Source organism: Pyrus communis, chromosome 7 (assembly GCF_963583255.1).
Source record: "Pyrus communis chromosome 7, drPyrComm1.1, whole genome shotgun sequence".
Taxonomy (NCBI): domain Eukaryota; kingdom Viridiplantae; phylum Streptophyta; class Magnoliopsida; order Rosales; family Rosaceae; genus Pyrus; species Pyrus communis.
Genome location: NC_084809.1, coordinates 24,344,266 through 24,364,014, shown reverse-complemented (window position 1 = coordinate 24,364,014; position 19,749 = coordinate 24,344,266). Strand labels below are relative to the sequence as shown.

Genomic DNA, 19,749 nt, shown 5'->3' with positions numbered 1-19,749 from the left:
TGCAATATCTGGCCTAATTAAGGTCAAATACAGCAATGAACCAACTATGCTCTCATACAAAGTTGGAAATGTCAACAATGTTTCTTCTGAATGAAGCATTTGGTTGTGAAGTTTACAAGTTGTTGATGCAGGTTTACATGAATCCATCCTTGCCTTGTGAATCAAATCCTTGATATACTTGGATTACAACAACAACAACAACAAAGCCTTTTCCCCACCGAGTGGGGTTGGCTATATGAATCCTAGAACACATGTCTTCCGTTAGATCCAAGTACTCTAAGTTTTTTCTTAAAGTCTCTTCCAAAGTCTTCACAGGTCTTCCTCTACCCTTTTAGCCCTGAACCTTTATCCCGTAATCGCAACTTCTTACCGGAGCGTCAGTAGACCTTTGTTTCACATGTTCAAACCACTATAACCAATTTTCTCTTATCTTTACTTCAATTTTGGGTACTTATTCTTTACCTCATATATCCTCATTCTTAATCTTAGGCTACTCCTTCTTTACCTCAGATATCCTCATTCATAATCTTATCCTTTCTCGTGTGCCCACACATCCAATGAAGCATTCTTATCTCCGCTACACACATTTTATATACATGATGATGCTTCACTGCCTAACATTCCATGCCATAAAACATTGTTGACCTTATTGTCATCCTATAAAAAATTTCCTTAAGTTTCAATGGCACACGATAGTCACACAACAAGCTAGATGCACTCTTTCATTTCATTCATTCATCTTGTATTCTATGGTTGAGGTCTCCATCCAACTCTCCGCTATTTTGCAAGATAGATCTTAGGTAGCAAAAACGGTCGCTCTTTGGTACTTCTTGATCCTTGATATACTTGGATTGCTTAACAAAAATGTCACCATTGTCTTTATATGTAATCGATAAGTCTAGGAAATATATAAGATTTCCCATGTCCTTTAAATCAAACACTTTAGATAGCTCTTGTATCACTCTCTGTACTTTGGATGAATTAGATCTAGTAAGGACGATATCATCCACATATAATAGAAGTATGATCATATCAGAACCATCCTTTTTTTCAAACAAACTTGTATCTGAGGTTGAAGAATGAAAACCCAAAGTTCCCAAGTAATAGGTAAACTTGGAGTTCCAAGCCCCTGGGGCTTGTTTTAAACCATATAATGACTTAATCAACTTGTACATGTGGGTGGGATGAGAAGCATCAACAAAGCCTTGAGGTTGCTTCATATAAACCTTTTCTTAAATTTCTCCATGTAGGAATGCATTTTTGATATCTATCTAAGATCCCAATGATTAATGGCAACTAAAGCTAACATAATCCTAATAGTGGTATGTCTTACAAGAGGACTGAATGTACCTAGATAATCAATGTATACTCTTGGAAGAGGACTGAATGTATCTAGATAATCAATGATATACCCTTGGGAGAACCTTTGAGCCACAAGCCTACCTTTATATCTTGAGATATGTGGGACCATGATTTTCTGGGCCTATGACACGTGGAGAGAATGATTAGAATGCATGAAACCCATGGAACGTAGTCTGGTAGGATATAGGCTTAGACCTATTAAGGATATTACTTGTCTACCAATTAAAGGAAACCCTAGCGAAAGATAAATTAGGATATCTTAAGAATTAGGCAATATAATCATTCTAGGAAGATTGGGTATCTTACCCTAATTTCCTCCTACATAGTCTCCCAATTTGATGAAGATTACTTTACCTACAAGAACTCTTACAATCCCTATAAATACACTAGCCTGGTTATTTATTAGTGGACTTCAATCTCTTTTCTCTGATCTATCCCTCTCTGGGACAATCACTTCATTCTCTACATTCAATCTCTTTTCTCTGATCTATCCCTCTTTGGGACAATCACTTCATTCTCTACAAGACTACCATAGATATCCACCTATGTTCGCATATTTTCCTCTATGAAACTGCAATACATTCATTCTCTTTATCCCTAATAGAGGTCCTCATGCCACCACGTAGACATGTCAATGGAGAACTCATTTCCCAACGCTCTGCCATACGTTATTCGTGAAGGATGGCTCACACTATTCTTTCATAAAACTACACCCATGGTTTGATTCAACTCCTCGAAGATACATGCAGCCTGTCATTTTCAGATTCAACCACACCCCAATCAACCCCATGTTAGAGGAATATTAGAAAATATGAAAATAACAATATAAATTTAAATAATAATAATAATAATCATCATAAAGTAACTCACAACATTAATCATGTATAAGATTAATATAAACAACTAGAGAGAAAGTAAAACTAACAAACTTGGACATTGAAGCTTGTACAAATGCAATGTCCTAAAGACAGAATTTCGCCCCTACTCTTGTGCTTGTAGTTCAATAGGCGTCCATTTATCAGGATTTAACAATTTATAATTTGAAGTCGACGCACTTCAATCTTCGGACTATGGCAAACTTTATATATTTCGTACTCTAAATATTCGACTCGAAAATTGACAAACAAAGAACAAGAGAAACAAAGTGGGGAAACCCTATTTCTCAAGAGTAAAAATTAACTCTAATTTTCTATATTAATGATAATGGTTTCATGAGTTTATATAGAACCCAAGTACTTCTTGTTAAAGAGATGTAACTTTTCATCTATAAGGAATGCACCTAAATAACATAACTTTTCTAAGAAATATGGTAAACACTATTTTTCATTCAATTATTAAAATTATATATTACAATATTTTATATTATAATATATAATTTCCAACAATTCCCCACATGAATGAACAATGAGGAAGAATTTGAGAATACATGCGGACAAGAGATGCATCGAGAGATGTGTCATTTGGACTTGACCCTACCCTAGTGAATACTAATCGGGTTTACTTGGTAACGCAATGGATGTTGAAGATTTTAAACTATTCACCGCAGCAGTAAACCGAGATAATAAGCAACACACATCACTAATCCTAATATATTATGGTTCATACGGTTGTGTTCATTTTGGTTTTGAACAATTCTCGGATTCATGAGAGCTTTAGAGAATTTAGCCATCTCATACTCATATAAGTGATCCACTTCTACTCTCACATAGGGGACCACTGATTAAGAATAGTCTACTTTATTCCTCTTATTTTTAATATATCACTGTCACCCTAAAACTTTTGTAGACAACACACTTCTTCCACCATAGGAATGAGGTATATAGTGTGTTAACTTCTTTGAATCATGCCCAACCAGTTTGCATATTGAACTTAGACCATGGGATCTCCAATCAACAAAGTTGGGTTTCCGGCCAGCTAATTCATTAATTATGTTGGCTTTAGCCTCATTCCCCTCGATGATCAACTTAGTTTCAAGTCAAACCTTTAATAATTGGTACCACTTAAGTTGACTATCTTTAACGGTGTACACAATCCATCTTATGATTATATTTCATACAATAATAGTTTGTTTACTATGTCAAGTCCTCAACTGTACATGTTGGGACTTAAGTAAGTAATTTGCTATCACTTGGGCATACTCCCCCACATTTAAGGTATTTGTAAGAAGGTCTCTAACCTCTTCATACCTTAAAAATTGTTTATCATAAAATATATTGCTTATTATCTCTTTTATCTAAAATTACTCTTTTCAATTTAGACATTCTACTTTATACTATTCGACAAACCATCACAATATATGAAGTCAATATGCTTCGTATCCAGTACACCTCTAATTGAGGATTGATTTCCTTATGTAACCGCATATATTTCCATTTATGTACTTTGACTTCATATTGTAAAAAATTCAATTAGTTAGCATCATTGAATTCATCTAGTACATGTGGATGCTCTGAGCTATGAATAACGGAACCCAATGGCTATGTACATTCAGTTTCATATGCTTACTTAATAAGCATGACCTTGTCTAATTCAATTGTGCATGCTTACTCAATAAGCCTCTTTTTCAGTGTCTCATCATTCCTTTTACGAAAAACCCCCCACACTTTAACTTATTGGTTGCCATGACATTTCCCTCTTCTCGGAAATGCACACTTCTTTAGAGCAGCATGAAAGTATGTGCACTTTTATTGAGGTCCACAGGCAGACTATCCAAACACTGATGTTGTTCCTCGTTTAAATAATTTCAAGACTTAATCTTCTCTCAATCATGGCCTTTTTGTATGTCTATCTTCTAAACCAAATTCCAATGCCTTTTCATCAAATGATGCCAAGTAGTGCATCGTCTCAACTACCCCAAAGACACAATTCGGTAAAAGAGGATAGACATCTTTTGGTAGTAATAAAAGGAAATCCTTAAAACATGGTTGCATTCAAATCCAACACTAAAGTTCACAAGGCATATCATTTTAATCCACTAATATTTCTTTAGGAAATACATAACCAAACATCGAATTACTCTGCATTTGTTTCATGAATATATCTGGGAAAAATCATCGTTCATGCTATCGTCAGTCTTAACCAATTGGTTGGAACAAATACCATGTAATTGATTTCCATTGACACTTATCATGATTTACACCCCTTCATATAGAGTTGTAACTTTCAGATTGCAAAATCTGAAAGAAAACCTATATCCAAATTGCCTCATAACATTCTTATTTTAACTACGGTGGTGGAAGTCATGATGCCCTTCCAACGTTTAGCAAAGAGGGTAGCCCTTTCCCTTTATTCATTTTGGGTATGAAAGGATGTCATCTCTAGAGATACGGCAGACGGCAAAACACAACAAGCATATAACTGACACAAGGAAAAATAGTTTTCCAAAAATTTGTAACTTCATTTTACCCTAAACAGCACCACTAGTTTGCATACTGATCATTGTATCAATTCCAATGTTTCTTCAATTCACCACCAGTCCCTTCATTGGCACTTGATCTTTCTCTATTTTGTATACTGAATATACAACAAGTGCATTATGATCTGACGCCAGACTCATCAACAAATACTCATTCTTTTGTTAATTTCTCCGTAAAGAACACTCTGGCCATCATTTCATATGAGAAATTCAAATTTTAATGTGGTGGGAACTGGTCAAAAACATCATACCCTTTCACTATCAAATGCAGATATATATTTTATTTTTTTATTTTTTATTTTATTTATTAATCTCATACGCATGGCATATTCATTTTATATTGACAATAACCAGGACCAAGAGATATACATATACTCATGTATGCCATAACATACATATGCAAACAATGAAAACACACAAATAACTGTCATGAAAAGTGAAAGACGGCTTCTAGTATATATATATTAGAAGTTCAAAAACGTATGATGCAACTAACACTAGTATGACAACATACAGATATAATTCTACTAATATATATATCAATATGCATATAAAACTCCGCCCCACAAATCTTTCTTGAAAGATTAGAGTTTATTCTTCTTAGTATTTAGAGCTACATTCAATCTTATTGACTTTAACTTCTATTAATTAGACTCATATTCTCTAACAATGCAAGAGAAAAAGTTTCTATCTTTATATTGTTGGAGCAACATTAGAAAATATAAAAATAACAAAAGAATTTCAACGATAATAATCATCAAGAATTCACAACATCAATTATGTATAAGATTAATATAAACAACTAGAGAAAAAGTTGGAAAACCTGACAAACTTGGAGATTGAGGCTTGTATAAATGCAATGTCTTAAAGATAGAATTTCGCCCCTACTTTTGTGCTTGTAGTTTAGTAGGCATCCATCTCCCAGGATTTAACAATTTATAATCCAAAGTCAAAACACTTCAATCTTCAAACTCTAATGAACTTTATATATTCCGTACTCTCAAGACATGACTCGGAATTTGACAAACGAAGAACAAGAGAAACAGAGTGGGGAAACCCTATTTCTCAAGAGAAAAAAATTAACTATAATTTTTTATATATTAGATAATGGTTTCATGAGTTTATATAGAACTCAATTACTTCTTGTTAAAGAGATGTAACTTTTCATCTCTAAGTATACATCATTTGACAAGGGAAGACACCTAAATAACATAACTTTTCGAAGAAATATGGTTAACACTATTTTTCATTCAATTATTAAAATTATATATTACAATATATAATGTCCTAAAGACAGAATTTCGCCCCTACTTTTGTGCTTGTAGTTTAGTAGGCGTCCATCTCCCAGGATTTAACAATCAATAATCCGAAGTCAAAACACTTTAATCTTCAGACTTTAACAAACTTTATATATTCTGTACTCTCAAGACACGACTCGAAATTTGACAAACGAAGAACAAGGGAAACAGAGTGGGGAAACCCTATTTTTCAAGAGAAAAAATTAACTATAATTTTCTATATTAATGATAATGGTTTCATGAGTTTATATAGAACTCAAGTACTTCTTGTTAAAGAGATGTAACTTTTCATCTTTAAGTATACATCATTTGACAAGGGAAGCACCTAAATAACATAACTTTACAAAGAAATATGGTTAACACTATTTTTCATTCAATTATTAAAATTATATATTACAATATATAATTTCCAACACCCCATTCTCTCATTGAAGATCATGGACTAGTTTGAATGGATTTTGCCTCCGCCCATGGATATGCACGAAATTGATTCCAACAAATGGTGCTTTCATTGAAAGTGATTTCATATTCCCCCATCCAAATCCCTCATCGACATGGAAATCTACTTTTGGCAAAAAGTAATCAAATGAAGAAATTTTGGAGTAATTTCAATTGGAATGGATTGATGAGTCTTTCAAGATAATTATATCAAAATTTCATAATTTAATTAAAAACTGTTTGACTGTGGATAAGAAAAGAAGGCCCAGCATGCAGCTTTCCAAGATTGACGTTTCTGGACGTTTTCAGTATTTTGAAGATCAAGATGGCATATTTCAAGGAATGGTCATTCTGGGGATATGTTAAGGACATCTTAAGCATTAAAAGAAAATCTTTCTGGGCCAGTTCATAGTTGATTTGATAGTAAAAGTTCTATCCACGAGCGAAAACAAAAACAAGGACAACAGTCACAATTACTTTATGATTGATTAAAGAATCACGAGCCCCAACTCCATACGATGTGAAGAAGAATTTTGTCGGAATGCTGGATTTTCTAAGAAAAGCAAAAAATGGAGGATTTTTTATACCTTTATTTATTTAATTATAATATCTTATTACTTCGAAATGTTTAAATCGCTTTACCATGAAACAAAGAGGTCGACCTAACTATTGATGTCGTTTTTCTGAGGGGGATATGTGTTGATTGCACATCCCTTCTTCCTTTCAGATCCTGTAGTGTTGGGCAAACTCAGTCCAACATTATTCCAGTGAAGCCAGTGATTCCAACGACATAACCTTTCTGACAAATATGGCATGATCTTAACATAAGAAGTACAATGGGGGCAAATCACCCCCTAGAAAAGGCGTAAAACTTCCAGAACTAAGTTTCGAGTTCCATCAAAGTTCCGAACTCAAATATGAATCATGACGGTTCTACAACATAACATAGCGATAATGCGACAACACCAAAGGTCCATGCCCATAATTCTTGAATCCCATGTAGGTAAGTTTGAGAGAGAACAAAATAAGATTTCCATTCCTTTAGAGGAAGAAACCAGAAGCCCGAGCCTTAAGCTCACGTGTAAGCCTAGTGCACGGCGTCCATTGATGAAGAAAGAAGGGATTTTTTCCTTTCCTAATTCACACAAAAGAACGATGAATGAAAACAAGGAGGCACATTGCCAGAAGTATTGCATGTGGAAAGCTAACCAGGTTAGATAGTGCTCTGGGGGAAAGATAGAGGAATACGTAACCAAAACGAGAGGAAGCAGAGAAACCGATGGATTCCTAGAGAAACCTAGGAAAGATACCCTACACCTATAAAAAGGAACGATCAACCCAATTCAAATGAGAAATAGAACAGAGAGAGAAAAATGAGGGAGAAAACTCAGATTACATCACAATCTTGAATCCTTAGGGAAATCATCCTTCTGGGGTTTTAATGGTTCCTTTGAATTTTCTCATCCAATAAAAACATCTATACAACTTTAGGAAACCTAGATTATCCATCATTCATGACCATGCAACCGGGCAAGTTCTCTCTCACGCTAAGCTAATAAACTTCTAGCTTCCACACCATGCCTCGCTTAGGTAAGCCATTATTTGCCTAATCACACTATCTTCAAGACATTGATCTAACCGAGATATTTTCAAGACACGCTTATTCTTTCGAGGAATCCCGAAACTTGGTACGCAAACAAACCAAGATAAGCAAAAAAAGTCCCCCAACACCAGGACAACCTGGCTGAGCTTTCACTAAGTCATTGTCGAAATCTACTTCCAAAAGCTTGTTCAAGGAATTGGTATGAGTAAACTTTTTGAGTTGTAACATTTTTAGTTCTCTTTGGAATTATGTCAAACTTAAGGGGAGTATACCAACGTATATTCGCTTGATCTTAATGTACTCTTTTTCTGTACGATTATGAGCATTTTTTTCTTAGAGTTTTTGATATCTTACTAGATTTTAACGATGCACACATTTGGTCATATCCTTGTATATGTCCTCTAGGCATTTAAATTGGCTTTGCATCCAAGTCATTATTTTCCTTAGATGATGCATTTTTGTCCTATATTGGGTTTCAGAATAGCCGGGTTTTCTGAGACTTATTTCCACATGCAAGTTTCATGTTTGAGACTAGCGTGTTCCTAAATCGATGCCAACGAGTCGACTTCCTCAACTTTGCCAAACTTGATGTTACATTTACTTGGGAATTTACACACTTAAGGGAGAGCGTTATAAATATTATCCAATTGCGATTGTGTAAATCTTAGATAGATTTGGTTTCTAGGTTATCCATTATTCTAGCGATTCTCTCACTATAAGATTGTACTTACTTGGAGGACAAGTTAATCCTCTCATCTTAGTCTACTATAAACAAAGACACTAATATAGGGAGAATCACAACAATTCCTAGCATTCTACAATTTCTCCTCTCTCTACATTGCCCCACCTTCTTTATACATCGAGAAAAACTTGTGTGGGGGCTCAGCTCGCCACTAGATCTTTCTAGTGGCACTACACTCCCCTCAAAACTTGTCACATGACAAGTTATAAATATAATTATTTATCACTCTTTTATATTTAAAATTCTCATAATTATTTGTTCTACTAATTAATAAACACATAAAATTCATTTAATGATTCATCTTTTTCCTCTTATTCTCTCTTTTTCTTCCCAAAATTTTTGTGATGTATGTAGTTTTCTTCCCTACTCTCTGTCTTTTCTTTCTTTATAAGAATATGGGAGAAAAAAAATTAAGCCATCTTCTCCGGTTAGCAACCAGGAGAATAAGAGACAAGATACGAGTGTTAATTTTTGTGAGAATAGTTTTGTTGTTAGTCAAAGTAGATTCATCCACAATTCATATTATAAACAAAATGAAAGCAAAATATCCTCACCTGATCCCAAAACACGCTTCCTGAAAATTTTTGACCTAGATCAACTTACCCCTAGAGAACCATCGCCTGCACCCCAGTGTTCCAAAATTCAGAACTTAGACAATCTCCAACCGAAGGAGGACCAGAAGGCTCGTTTTAGCCCTCTGGCCCTCCAAGAAATTAATATTTTAATGAACAGTGTAGGACCATATTTCTTACCATCTCCAACCGAGAGGTCAGATGGTCATAGACCAAACATAGCTCTATGACAAAAAGCCATCTCCAACCGAGGGTCAAAGGACTATAGTATGGAATGTGAAGAATTGAAATAAAATGAGGTAAGATAGTATGGAATGGTGAAAAATATGTGATAAATGGTGTAGGAAAAAAATTAGAAATTAAAAAAAATAAAAAATAAAAAAGAAGTGGGCTGGGATTAAAAAAAGAACAGTGGGTTGGGACAAAAAGAAATCCTAAACCCTAAAGCCTAAAGTGGGCTAGGCAAATGAAAAAGAACAAAATAAATAAATAAATATTGGGCTAGCCTGTTGGTCCTTTGGCCCTTTTTTGTTTCGTGGGGCCCACGAACCCTTTGGCCTAGCTCTCGGTTGGAGACGATTTTCAAGCTATTTTTGGCCCTCTGGCCCTCTGAATGCTTTAGTTGGAGATGGTCTTATGGGCTACCCTAACTTTCAGCACGCAAAAAATGATTCAAAATATGTGGGCAAAGAGGTTCATGAACTGAAATAAACTTATGGGCTACCCTAACTCTCTCTTCCTCCAAATCAATACAACCATTGCCTATTGAAAAAACCACCCTCGCCCGAGGGTTTAACCCTCCCCACTCCCCAAAACCCAAATCGATGACTTGGCCAAAAACAATGAGCTACACACAATCCTTCCACTTTGCCGCCTTGAGACGTGTTGCCCCGTCATCCGGGCAACCCCAAACCCCTCATTATTTGGACACCGTGATTCATTTCGTCCTAAATAAAAAGGAGAAATAACTTGCTACTCATCTCCACATCCTTAATTTTTGCCATGGAAATTTTGGAACAGAAAAAATATTTAAATTGATACGTTTAATATTTGTTTTTTAGAAATAATCTTTTTATTATTTGCATAATCATGAAAACCGAAATCTGAACAAGTGGTAAGTTTTGACTGAATAATCGTACCGTTAACCAAAATTCAATAACAAGCAGAGTCTCACACCAGTTATTATCCTCTCCAATCCACAATAAATTGTTATTATTATAGTATATTGCATTTTCATACTCTTTAACTTTTCTTTCTCCATCTCATTGGAAGTTTCCAACTTTTGATGATGTGACTTGGGAGAATACCATTCAAAATTTTAAACTCTAGTGGTATTTTTTTATGGTATACCGCTGGAATGCTGACGGCTGACCACGCCAGAATTGTTAAAAGTTGAGCTCGATTTGTATTGTAGTCTGATAGCGAGCGAATATACAAACATAATAGGATACACTTCCGTAATCGGATTGTTAGGCTTATAAAAAAAAAAAAAAAAAAAAAAATTCAACCAAAAGCTTACAGTACTGTTCATTTTAACAAAAAATCATATTTTTATACTAAAAAGTCAATTATGATACTATTCACTTTACTCTTTAATTTGTCCTTATTGTTAAAACTCAAAGTTTTTAAACTTTTTTCATTAGTTTTCCGTAAAAAAAAAAAATAATAATAAAAAGACAAGTAAGCTTGTAACTCAGTTGATTAAGAATATCAATTTTTTTTTATACGATGTCTAGTATTTGATTTTCTCTTCCTATAGTTTAGATGAATTTAATAAAAATGTAATTCTCAGAAAATTAAGAAAATTTTGCGAGAACTAATTGAGCGGGTAATTGCATGTCAATGAGTTTTAGGATTGAAGCCTCAATTTTCTTTATAAGATAAACTTGTGTTATCCTAAAATATAAGATAAGCATGCAAATCCTGGAGAATTTTCAAACTCATGGATAATTATAATGTTTTCCTTTGGCAATTCATGGAGGTCAAGATCATATTTAAAATCAAACCAAGAAAAGAACAACTTTATATATATATAGCTATTAATTTTCATACCCTCACAAATAGACTTTGACCTCGCCCCCTCCTCTATTAGTTTTTTTTAATGGATTAAGTAATTAAAACTCCTAAATATTTTAGTGTTGTTTTAAATAGGTCTTAACTTTTTTAAATATTCTAAGTAAGTGCCCAACATATTGAAAATGTCATATCCATTAAGCCTGTGCTAAAAATCTATTAAATTAACTAGGTTTTACTTTGTCTCCAAAATCAATAGAAGGTCATGGAAGCATAGCCTCCACCAACTAACGGTCACCAACACCCCCATCAAGTCATCACCTTCAAAACCAATCCAAAACCACCAACTCAACCTTGCAACTCAAGCTGCCAACATCAAGAAGAAGCTCATGGAGATTGATGAAATGGTATGGAATGCCAAGATGAAGCCAACACAATCTTCACCGCTCACAAAGAAGAATTGAAAATTTTACGAGCTGAGAATCGGTCAATGAGGAAATCACATGAGTAGAAACAAGCATCTTGAAAACCCTATCTGAATTCTAAATTCTTAACCCTGCTCTTTGTTAAAAGATTGCCCTCTTAATGTAATTTCAATTTGGGTCCATTTTCGATTCAATTTAGTGCCCGTTTGATCATTAGGTTCCATATTACATAATCTATGTTTGAAATTTAGATTTTGAGGCAACTAATATTAATGTTGACCATGATATACTAGGCAATTCACCATTTACGATAATTTCTCTTGCATATAAGAAAACTTTTTATCTTTTTTTTTCTTGAGGAACGAATCGAAGCAACGCAGGGGCTAAATCTCAGTGAATCGTGGCAACAAGGCCATCAATGAAACAAAAATGTGGATAGTCAAATTTTAACATGGATAATCGAATACGGTACCATTGAAAGAAATAAACTATTCTTGAAAATAAAAAAACGAAATAAAATGTTCTTTCTGATGAGAAAATAATTTTCCTTCAAACTGAAATTCAGATAAAAATTTTAGCACTTGTAGAAGATCATTTGCAAAATTCAAATATTTCTGCAAGATCAGTTTCAAAATTTTCAACACCTTTGCATCTGCAAGGTCAGTTTCAAAATTTCAACACTTTTGCTATATCAATTTTGAAAATTTTAGCACTTCTGCAAGATCAGTTTCAAAATTCATGCGTCCAAATCATCAAAATCTCAAAAATCAAATAATTTCAAAAAATTCTAAAATAAAAAAGGGAGACTTTGGATGCGGTCACCAATTATCAATTTTCTTTGGTTGAAACCTTGTTAATTTTTAGTTTTTTATCGAAGTCTCTGCCATTAATGTAATAACTTATTTCTATGAAGGTTATTATATTTTTAAACTAAAAAATTGAAATTTCTAGATTTTAATTGATGTGACATCCCACATCGCCCAGGGGAGTGATCCTTATATGTGTATTCCCATCTCTACCGAGCACGAGGTCTTTTGGGAGCTTACTGGCTTCGGGTTCTGTAGGAACTCCGAAGTTAAGGGAGAAGGGGGCTAGAGCACTCCTATGATGGGTGACCCACTGGGAAGTTGCTCGTGAGTTCCCAAAAACAAAACCGTGAGGGAATGTAAGCCCAAAGCGGACAATATCTTGTTACAGTGGTGGAGCGGGCCCGGGAAGTGATCCATCCCGGACCGGGATGTGACAATTGATGAGATTGTAAATAAAACCTAAAATATGTGCGATTAAAAATATTAAAAGATAAATTATACTCTTCAATATATTAGATATACTTATATAAATATGTATACCTTCATTAAAATTAACCAAAATATTATTGTACCAAAACATGTAGCACCACACACAAAAATAAAAAAATAAAATAAAATAGTAGGCTTAATAACATTAATAATTTTTTTCGATTAAACTTGGCATGAATACATTCTCAAATCAACTAAAAAGAATGTATCCATATAAGTTTTAAAATGGATTAAAAAAATTGAATGGATTTTATATAAACCCTTTTTTTTTATTAAAATTAATGTACATTTTACATATAATAAATTGGTATATTTAAATAGTACATTTAAAATTTAAAAAAAAAATTAAAAAAATTGTATGAATGGGTACATTTAAAAATGAAAAAGTTGATTTTAAAAAAAAATAATGGTGCAAACTTATTCATATATATATATATATATATATATATATATATTTGTGCAAATGTTTTGAACTAAAAATTAATTAGGAGTTTAAAAAATGTGTGAGTATTAAAACCCTAAATCGGTTAATATTTTTCATTAATTTTTTTTTTTTTTTGTAACTAACATGTATATTTATTAATACATTAATGTTAGGGACTTCGATTAAAATCTGAAAGGTAAGAAGGTCTCAGTCAATGAACATTAGTAACTAAGTGCCTAATACCAATTTTTCCATAAAAGAACAAAAAAAATTCCAAATCGTTATCATAAAAGAGGAAAAAAAAACTCATAAATCTAGGGAACAGTACAAAGAAAAAGTGGCGGATAAAGAGATGCCTCATTTGAATGTGCTTTCAAAATGACGGAAAGCATTTTTGGAGAAAATATTTTTGATATCAATCCTTAGTAAAAATCCGAGTGGATCCTGAAAAAGCACTTAAAGAGCTTTTGAAACTCAAAATCAATTTAATCAAAAGTGCTTTTAGAAATTTTAAAAGCACATCCAAACTAGCCCTTATCTTCCAAACAAAGAGTAAAATTGTAAATATAAAGGTAATTTGAAAAACAACTATGACATCATGTGCTATATGGATAAGTTTGTTAAATAAATAAAAAAATTGTCTCTCCCCAAAATATAGTCTTATAATTCGACTCTGTGTAGTTTCTCTTTGTTTTAATTAAAATTATTAATCAATTATCTAAATTTACATATTGACAAGAAAAAACATATTATGTTGTATAACGTATATAAAGGCATTTCTCTACATGTACATATGTATTAACCAACCTAATTATACATTCGTTTGCCCAATATTTGAGCTTTAAGTTATAATACGCGATTAATTGACCGTTGAATGTATGTCAAAGATGTCTTCTTCACTTCGCGGCTTCTTGGAAAACATATTGCGAAGGTGTCTTATCTTATCCAATCAAAGACTAGTCTTAGTACTTCCTCCTATCGGCTCTATATATATGAACCCCAAGCCATGAAGAGCCAACGTATCTAAATCACCAAAACTTACGAGAGCAATCACCAAAACTTACGAGAGCAAGTTATGTCGCTGCGATTAGGGTCTTCTCTGTCATGCATGCTGCTACTACTAGTTGGCCTTGCATTGACAAGTAGTAACGCTGCGATTACACCCGGTGTTTATGATTCTGCTTTCCTCAACAGGAGCAGTTTTCCAGCAGGGTTTATATTTGGCACTGCTTCATCCTCTTATCAGGTCAGTCCTTCAACAGATTTTTCAATATATTCGGAAGAAAACCTACTACACTATACGTCATAGTATAAGTGAAGAGAGAATACATTTTTCAGTATCCCTCTATTTATATTATGATACGTAACGTTGCACTTTGATTATAAGTGCACTGATGTAAAAAACTCTCCAATCATTCTGCAAAGGCTTAGTAATTTATTACCCTTTTTTGAGTTTTGGTTAGTTGATTAGGCTTTTCTTTCAATGTCAGACCAAGCATCATGCATTAATGTTGAAATGAAATATTAATAGTGGTTTCTACTCTTGTATGTGTGTGTGTGTGTGTGTATGTTTTTTTTTTCTTTCTCTAGTATGAAGGTGCTGCAAGACAAGATGGTAGAGGACCAAGCATATGGGACACCTACACCCACAAATATCCAGGTGTGTATGTCTAGTCAAATAATTAGCTAGTTAACATATGCAGATTGAACTTAGAATCATTTCAAAGGAGTATATATTAGTGAATTCATTCTTTTTATTTTTAATTAAACTTTTTTTATGTGTATCTAATATTTTATAGCAGATTCTAGTACATGTAAGGTCTATATACGTACAAGTATGCAGCTATATTATAGATTATTAAATTAGCAATTGTGTCAGTTTTGTTTATATATTAATCCATGTGTCATCGATATGATGTCATAGTTGTTCATAATAACATGCACCAATTTTTTGACAGTGAGACTCTTGAAAAGAGATGAATATGATAAACTTGTAATATTTGATAATTGATATATAAAATAATTCAATGAATTAATTTGGTTGAATATAACAATAAGAGTACTGAATTGATGAGGTTGTTGGTATGCCTCATGCATGATATTTGGTGCATAATAAAGATAGTATAGGGCTTGATGCATACATAACGAATTAGTATAGGGAGGGTTTGGTAAATTGAATAAAATTATATTATATATCAAAAAAGAAAAAAAAAAAATATATATATATATATATATATATATATATGGGTCGGATTCGGGGACGGATACGGATTGGGAACCCCTATAACCATATCCAAAACCATAACCGAATAAAGTTTACGGTTTTTCCCCATCTCCATACCATACCCGAATTTTCATATCCAAATCCAATCCATTCGGACGGTTATCCACAATTATTGGATTTAACGGTTAGAATTTCATCCCTAGATTCCTTCGGTGAGTTTTTAATTGAAAAGTATGAACTGAATATTTACATTTCCTAAACCACGTGAGTACAATTTGCATGTGGTGTGATTTGGAGATATAAAGGAGAGAGAATACATTCGTATGGATGATTTTCGAACCAATCGAATCATATTGAGAACAAGGTTTCCAGTTTTCAATCCAAAAAAAATTCAGTCAAATTTTATTTTCAAATTCAGAATATTCAAAGTTGTCGGATTCGGTGTTCTGCAGTAATTTTTTATCAATACTAATTAGTGTGAAGGCGGGAGACTGGTCGGTGTACGTATACTTGTATATAAGGATTTATGTGGTATCATTATGCTCTAAATTAAAAATCAAAACCTTCTATGATAATATGCAGAAATGATCAAAGATGGTAGCAATGGAGATGTTGCTAACGATGAATATCACTGTTATAAGGTAAAAATCACACTAACTTTATTCTCCTAGACAATTTGTAGTTGTAAGGGTCCAATTAATTAATATATTATCTTTCAACTATCCTGCTTCCATTTTATGGACGCATGAGAACCAAATGCATATTAGCCTCAAGATTATATTAGTTTGGATCTAAAGGCTTAAAATATTTGACAAATTAATAAACCAAAATCAACTTAAAATTTATGAACCATTAAAAAATACATTTCTTATTTTTATTTATTAAGTTGTGAAATATTTTAAGAAGCTTTGGCTCTAAACTAATATAATCTTGTGGCTAATATTCATTTAGTCCTCACATGTCCTCAAAATAAAGACCTTAGGAGAGTAAGACTTTATCTTTCAATAACATCACAGGTTAGACAAAATTATGGGGCCTTAACAAACACAAGACATGGGTGATAAAATGATTTGTGTTATATGCAGGAAGATGTGGGAATTATGAAGAATATGACGTTGGATGCTTATAGATTCTCTATTTCATGGTCCAGATTGTTACCAAGTAAGTTTGTATTTCACATCCACTGTACAATATAACCAAAAATACATACATATATACATACATACATATATATATATATATAATGTAACGTTTATTTGCTCTTATCATAGATGGAAAGCTCAGTGGGGGTATTAACAAGGAAGGAATCAAATACTACAACAATCTCATCAATGAACTTCTACGCAATGGTGATACATTTGCATAATCTCATTTATTTTCTGAACTTTTTTTTTATTTAAAAAAAATATGATATTTCATTTATTGAATATAGGAAATTATTACAGAACATATTCATAAACAATTTTGCACTTATTTTCTGCTTTTACATGTCACACTCTAGGTATAAAGCCATTTGTGACACTTTTCCATTGGGATCTTCCTCAAACTTTAGAAGACGAATATGGCGGTTTCTTAAGCCCTAAGATTGTGTGAGTGAACAACTTTTAACCTCCACAAATGATCTTTGTCTTTAATTAAATGAAAAACTAATATGAGTCATATGGACTTCAAAATCAGCATGCCATTAATTTCAATTTTCCAAATCGCAGCAAACATTTTCAAGATTATGCAGAACTTTGCTACGGTGAATTTGGCGACCGAGTAAAACATTGGATCACGTTGAATGAGCCATGGACCTATAGCAACGGTGGTTATGCTAGCGGGTCTTTAGCACCAGGACGATGTTCTGCTTGGCAGCAACTAAACTGCACCGGTGGAAATTCGGCTACTGAACCATACTTGGTGGCACACCACCAACTCCTTGCCCATGCAGCTGCTGTAAAAGTATACAAGGATAAATATCAGGTATTATTTTTTGGTCAGAATATTCGGTTGTAGTTGAAAATTTTGATATGATTCACTAATACTACGTGATAATACAAGATCAAGTAATTTATTACTTAGACAAATATTGTACCTTTTTGTTGCTCAATCAAATCTGCATGAACATGTACAGGCATCTCAGAAAGGCATGATATCAATAACATTGACGTCACATTGGTTTGTTCCGGTTTCTGAGGCAAAGCACGATAAAAACGCTGCGTTAAGATCATTGGATTTTATGTTTGGATGGTAAGTATATCGATTAACTCAATTAAATGTTCATTTTCGAATGTATTATTCATTGGACAACAAGTTCATGCTTGCAATTTCCATGTTTCTGCAGGTTTATGGAACCACTGACGAGTGGCGACTATCCACACAGCATGCGATCTCTTGTTGGAAACCGATTACCAAAGTTTACGAAAGAACAATCCAAGTTGCTAAAGGGGTCATTTGATTTTCTTGGATTAAATTACTATACTACTTACTATGCAAGTTATGCACCTCCAAACAATTCTGTAAATGCATGCTATTTAACAGATGCTCACTCTAATCAATCACGTGAGTACAAATTAAAAAACTTTCTTGCAATTTAGTTAATTGGAATAATTATACTCTAATAATTAACCCTATATATTCTGGCAGCTGAGAAGAATGGAGTCCCCATCGGTCCAAAGGTAACGTCAGATTGTTAGCTTGAACTATTTGTGCTTAAAGCATCAAGTTTTCTCTACGTACTGAGCTTAATTATCATCCAATGAGTTGCAGGCTGCTTCAGACTGGCTATATGTTTATCCAAAAGGAATTCGAGACCTTTTACTCTACACGAAGGAAAAGTATAATGATCCACTCATTTACATTACTGAGAATGGTAACGACTTTTTTAAGCCTAATCGATTGCATAACCAATGTTTCGAATGTATATATGGTGAAATACAATATTCTGCAAAACCTATATTTTGAAACTACGTACATATTGTAGGTGTTGATGAGTTCAATGATCCCAAATTATCACTTGCGGAAGCCCTGAATGACACCCAGCGAGTTTATTACTACTATCACCACATATATTACCTTCAAAGAGCAATCAAGTAAGTTCTTAATTATACATTAACTCGGATTAAAATAAAAAAAATTATTCTGCTGACAATTTGACATCTTCGATGCATTTTAACTCTTGCTTCCATTTTGTGTAGGGATGGTGTCAATGTGAAGGGATACTTTGCATGGTCATTGTTGGATAATTTTGAATGGAATTCGGGATATACTATTCGGTTTGGTATCAATTATGTGGATTACAACGACAACCAAAAGAGGTACCCCAAGCTCTCAGCACACTGGTTCAAGAGTTTCCTCAAGAAGTACTGAAGAATCCGATCATAGTTATCGTCCATTACATAGATTCTCGAAGATGATCCATATTAGTATTTCCTTCATTATTATGAAGTTATTTATGTATGAAACAAAAATAATGGACTTGAGCAATAAATTAGATTAATACTATTTTAAGACATCTAGTTATGTGGATTTCCCTTAATTATGGTTTGTCTAGTACCTTTTCGTCTACAATTTACTTAGAATTTGGATGATTCACTACAAAAAATATGGGCACTGCACACTATAAATTATTTGTGCCCTTTGAGGTCAATGGGCACCAACATATGTGTCCATAGACCAATGGCAACCATGCAGCAACTAAGTTTGTATATGTGCCCTCTATGGGCATCACCATTGCTAAAAGGGCATAATACACTGTTTCGTGCTCAAAGACACAGGCACAAATAAAGGCCTTTTTGTGTCTATGTTCTGACAAACTTGTCAGATGACCTTCTCCATCCATATTTGCACTATTTTTATTATTGTGCCCGGTAGGTTCTATTTAAAAAAAAAATAGAAATGCAAAATTTTGAAATAAAACAAAAATTTAAAATTTTCATAAAATCAAAGATGGC

At 33.4% G+C, this 19,749-nt stretch overlaps 1 protein-coding gene across 1 annotated transcript; it reads left to right on the top strand.

Annotated features, from left to right (window-relative positions):
• The first annotated feature begins 14,621 nt into the window (after positions 1 to 14,621).
• On the top strand, positions 14,622 to 19,300 carry LOC137739932 (beta-glucosidase 12-like). The gene is made up of 13 exons (XM_068479685.1): positions 14,622 to 14,836; positions 15,181 to 15,250; positions 16,397 to 16,455; positions 16,900 to 16,975; positions 17,086 to 17,163; positions 17,316 to 17,403; positions 17,524 to 17,779; positions 17,931 to 18,046; positions 18,141 to 18,358; positions 18,443 to 18,474; positions 18,566 to 18,668; positions 18,780 to 18,888; positions 18,994 to 19,300. Exons 1-13 carry the CDS (start codon positions 14,666 to 14,668, stop codon positions 19,163 to 19,165), a joined length of 1,548 nt encoding a protein of 515 aa, XP_068335786.1. The 5' UTR covers positions 14,622 to 14,665; the 3' UTR covers positions 19,166 to 19,300.
• Positions 19,301 to 19,749: the final 449 nt, after the last annotated feature.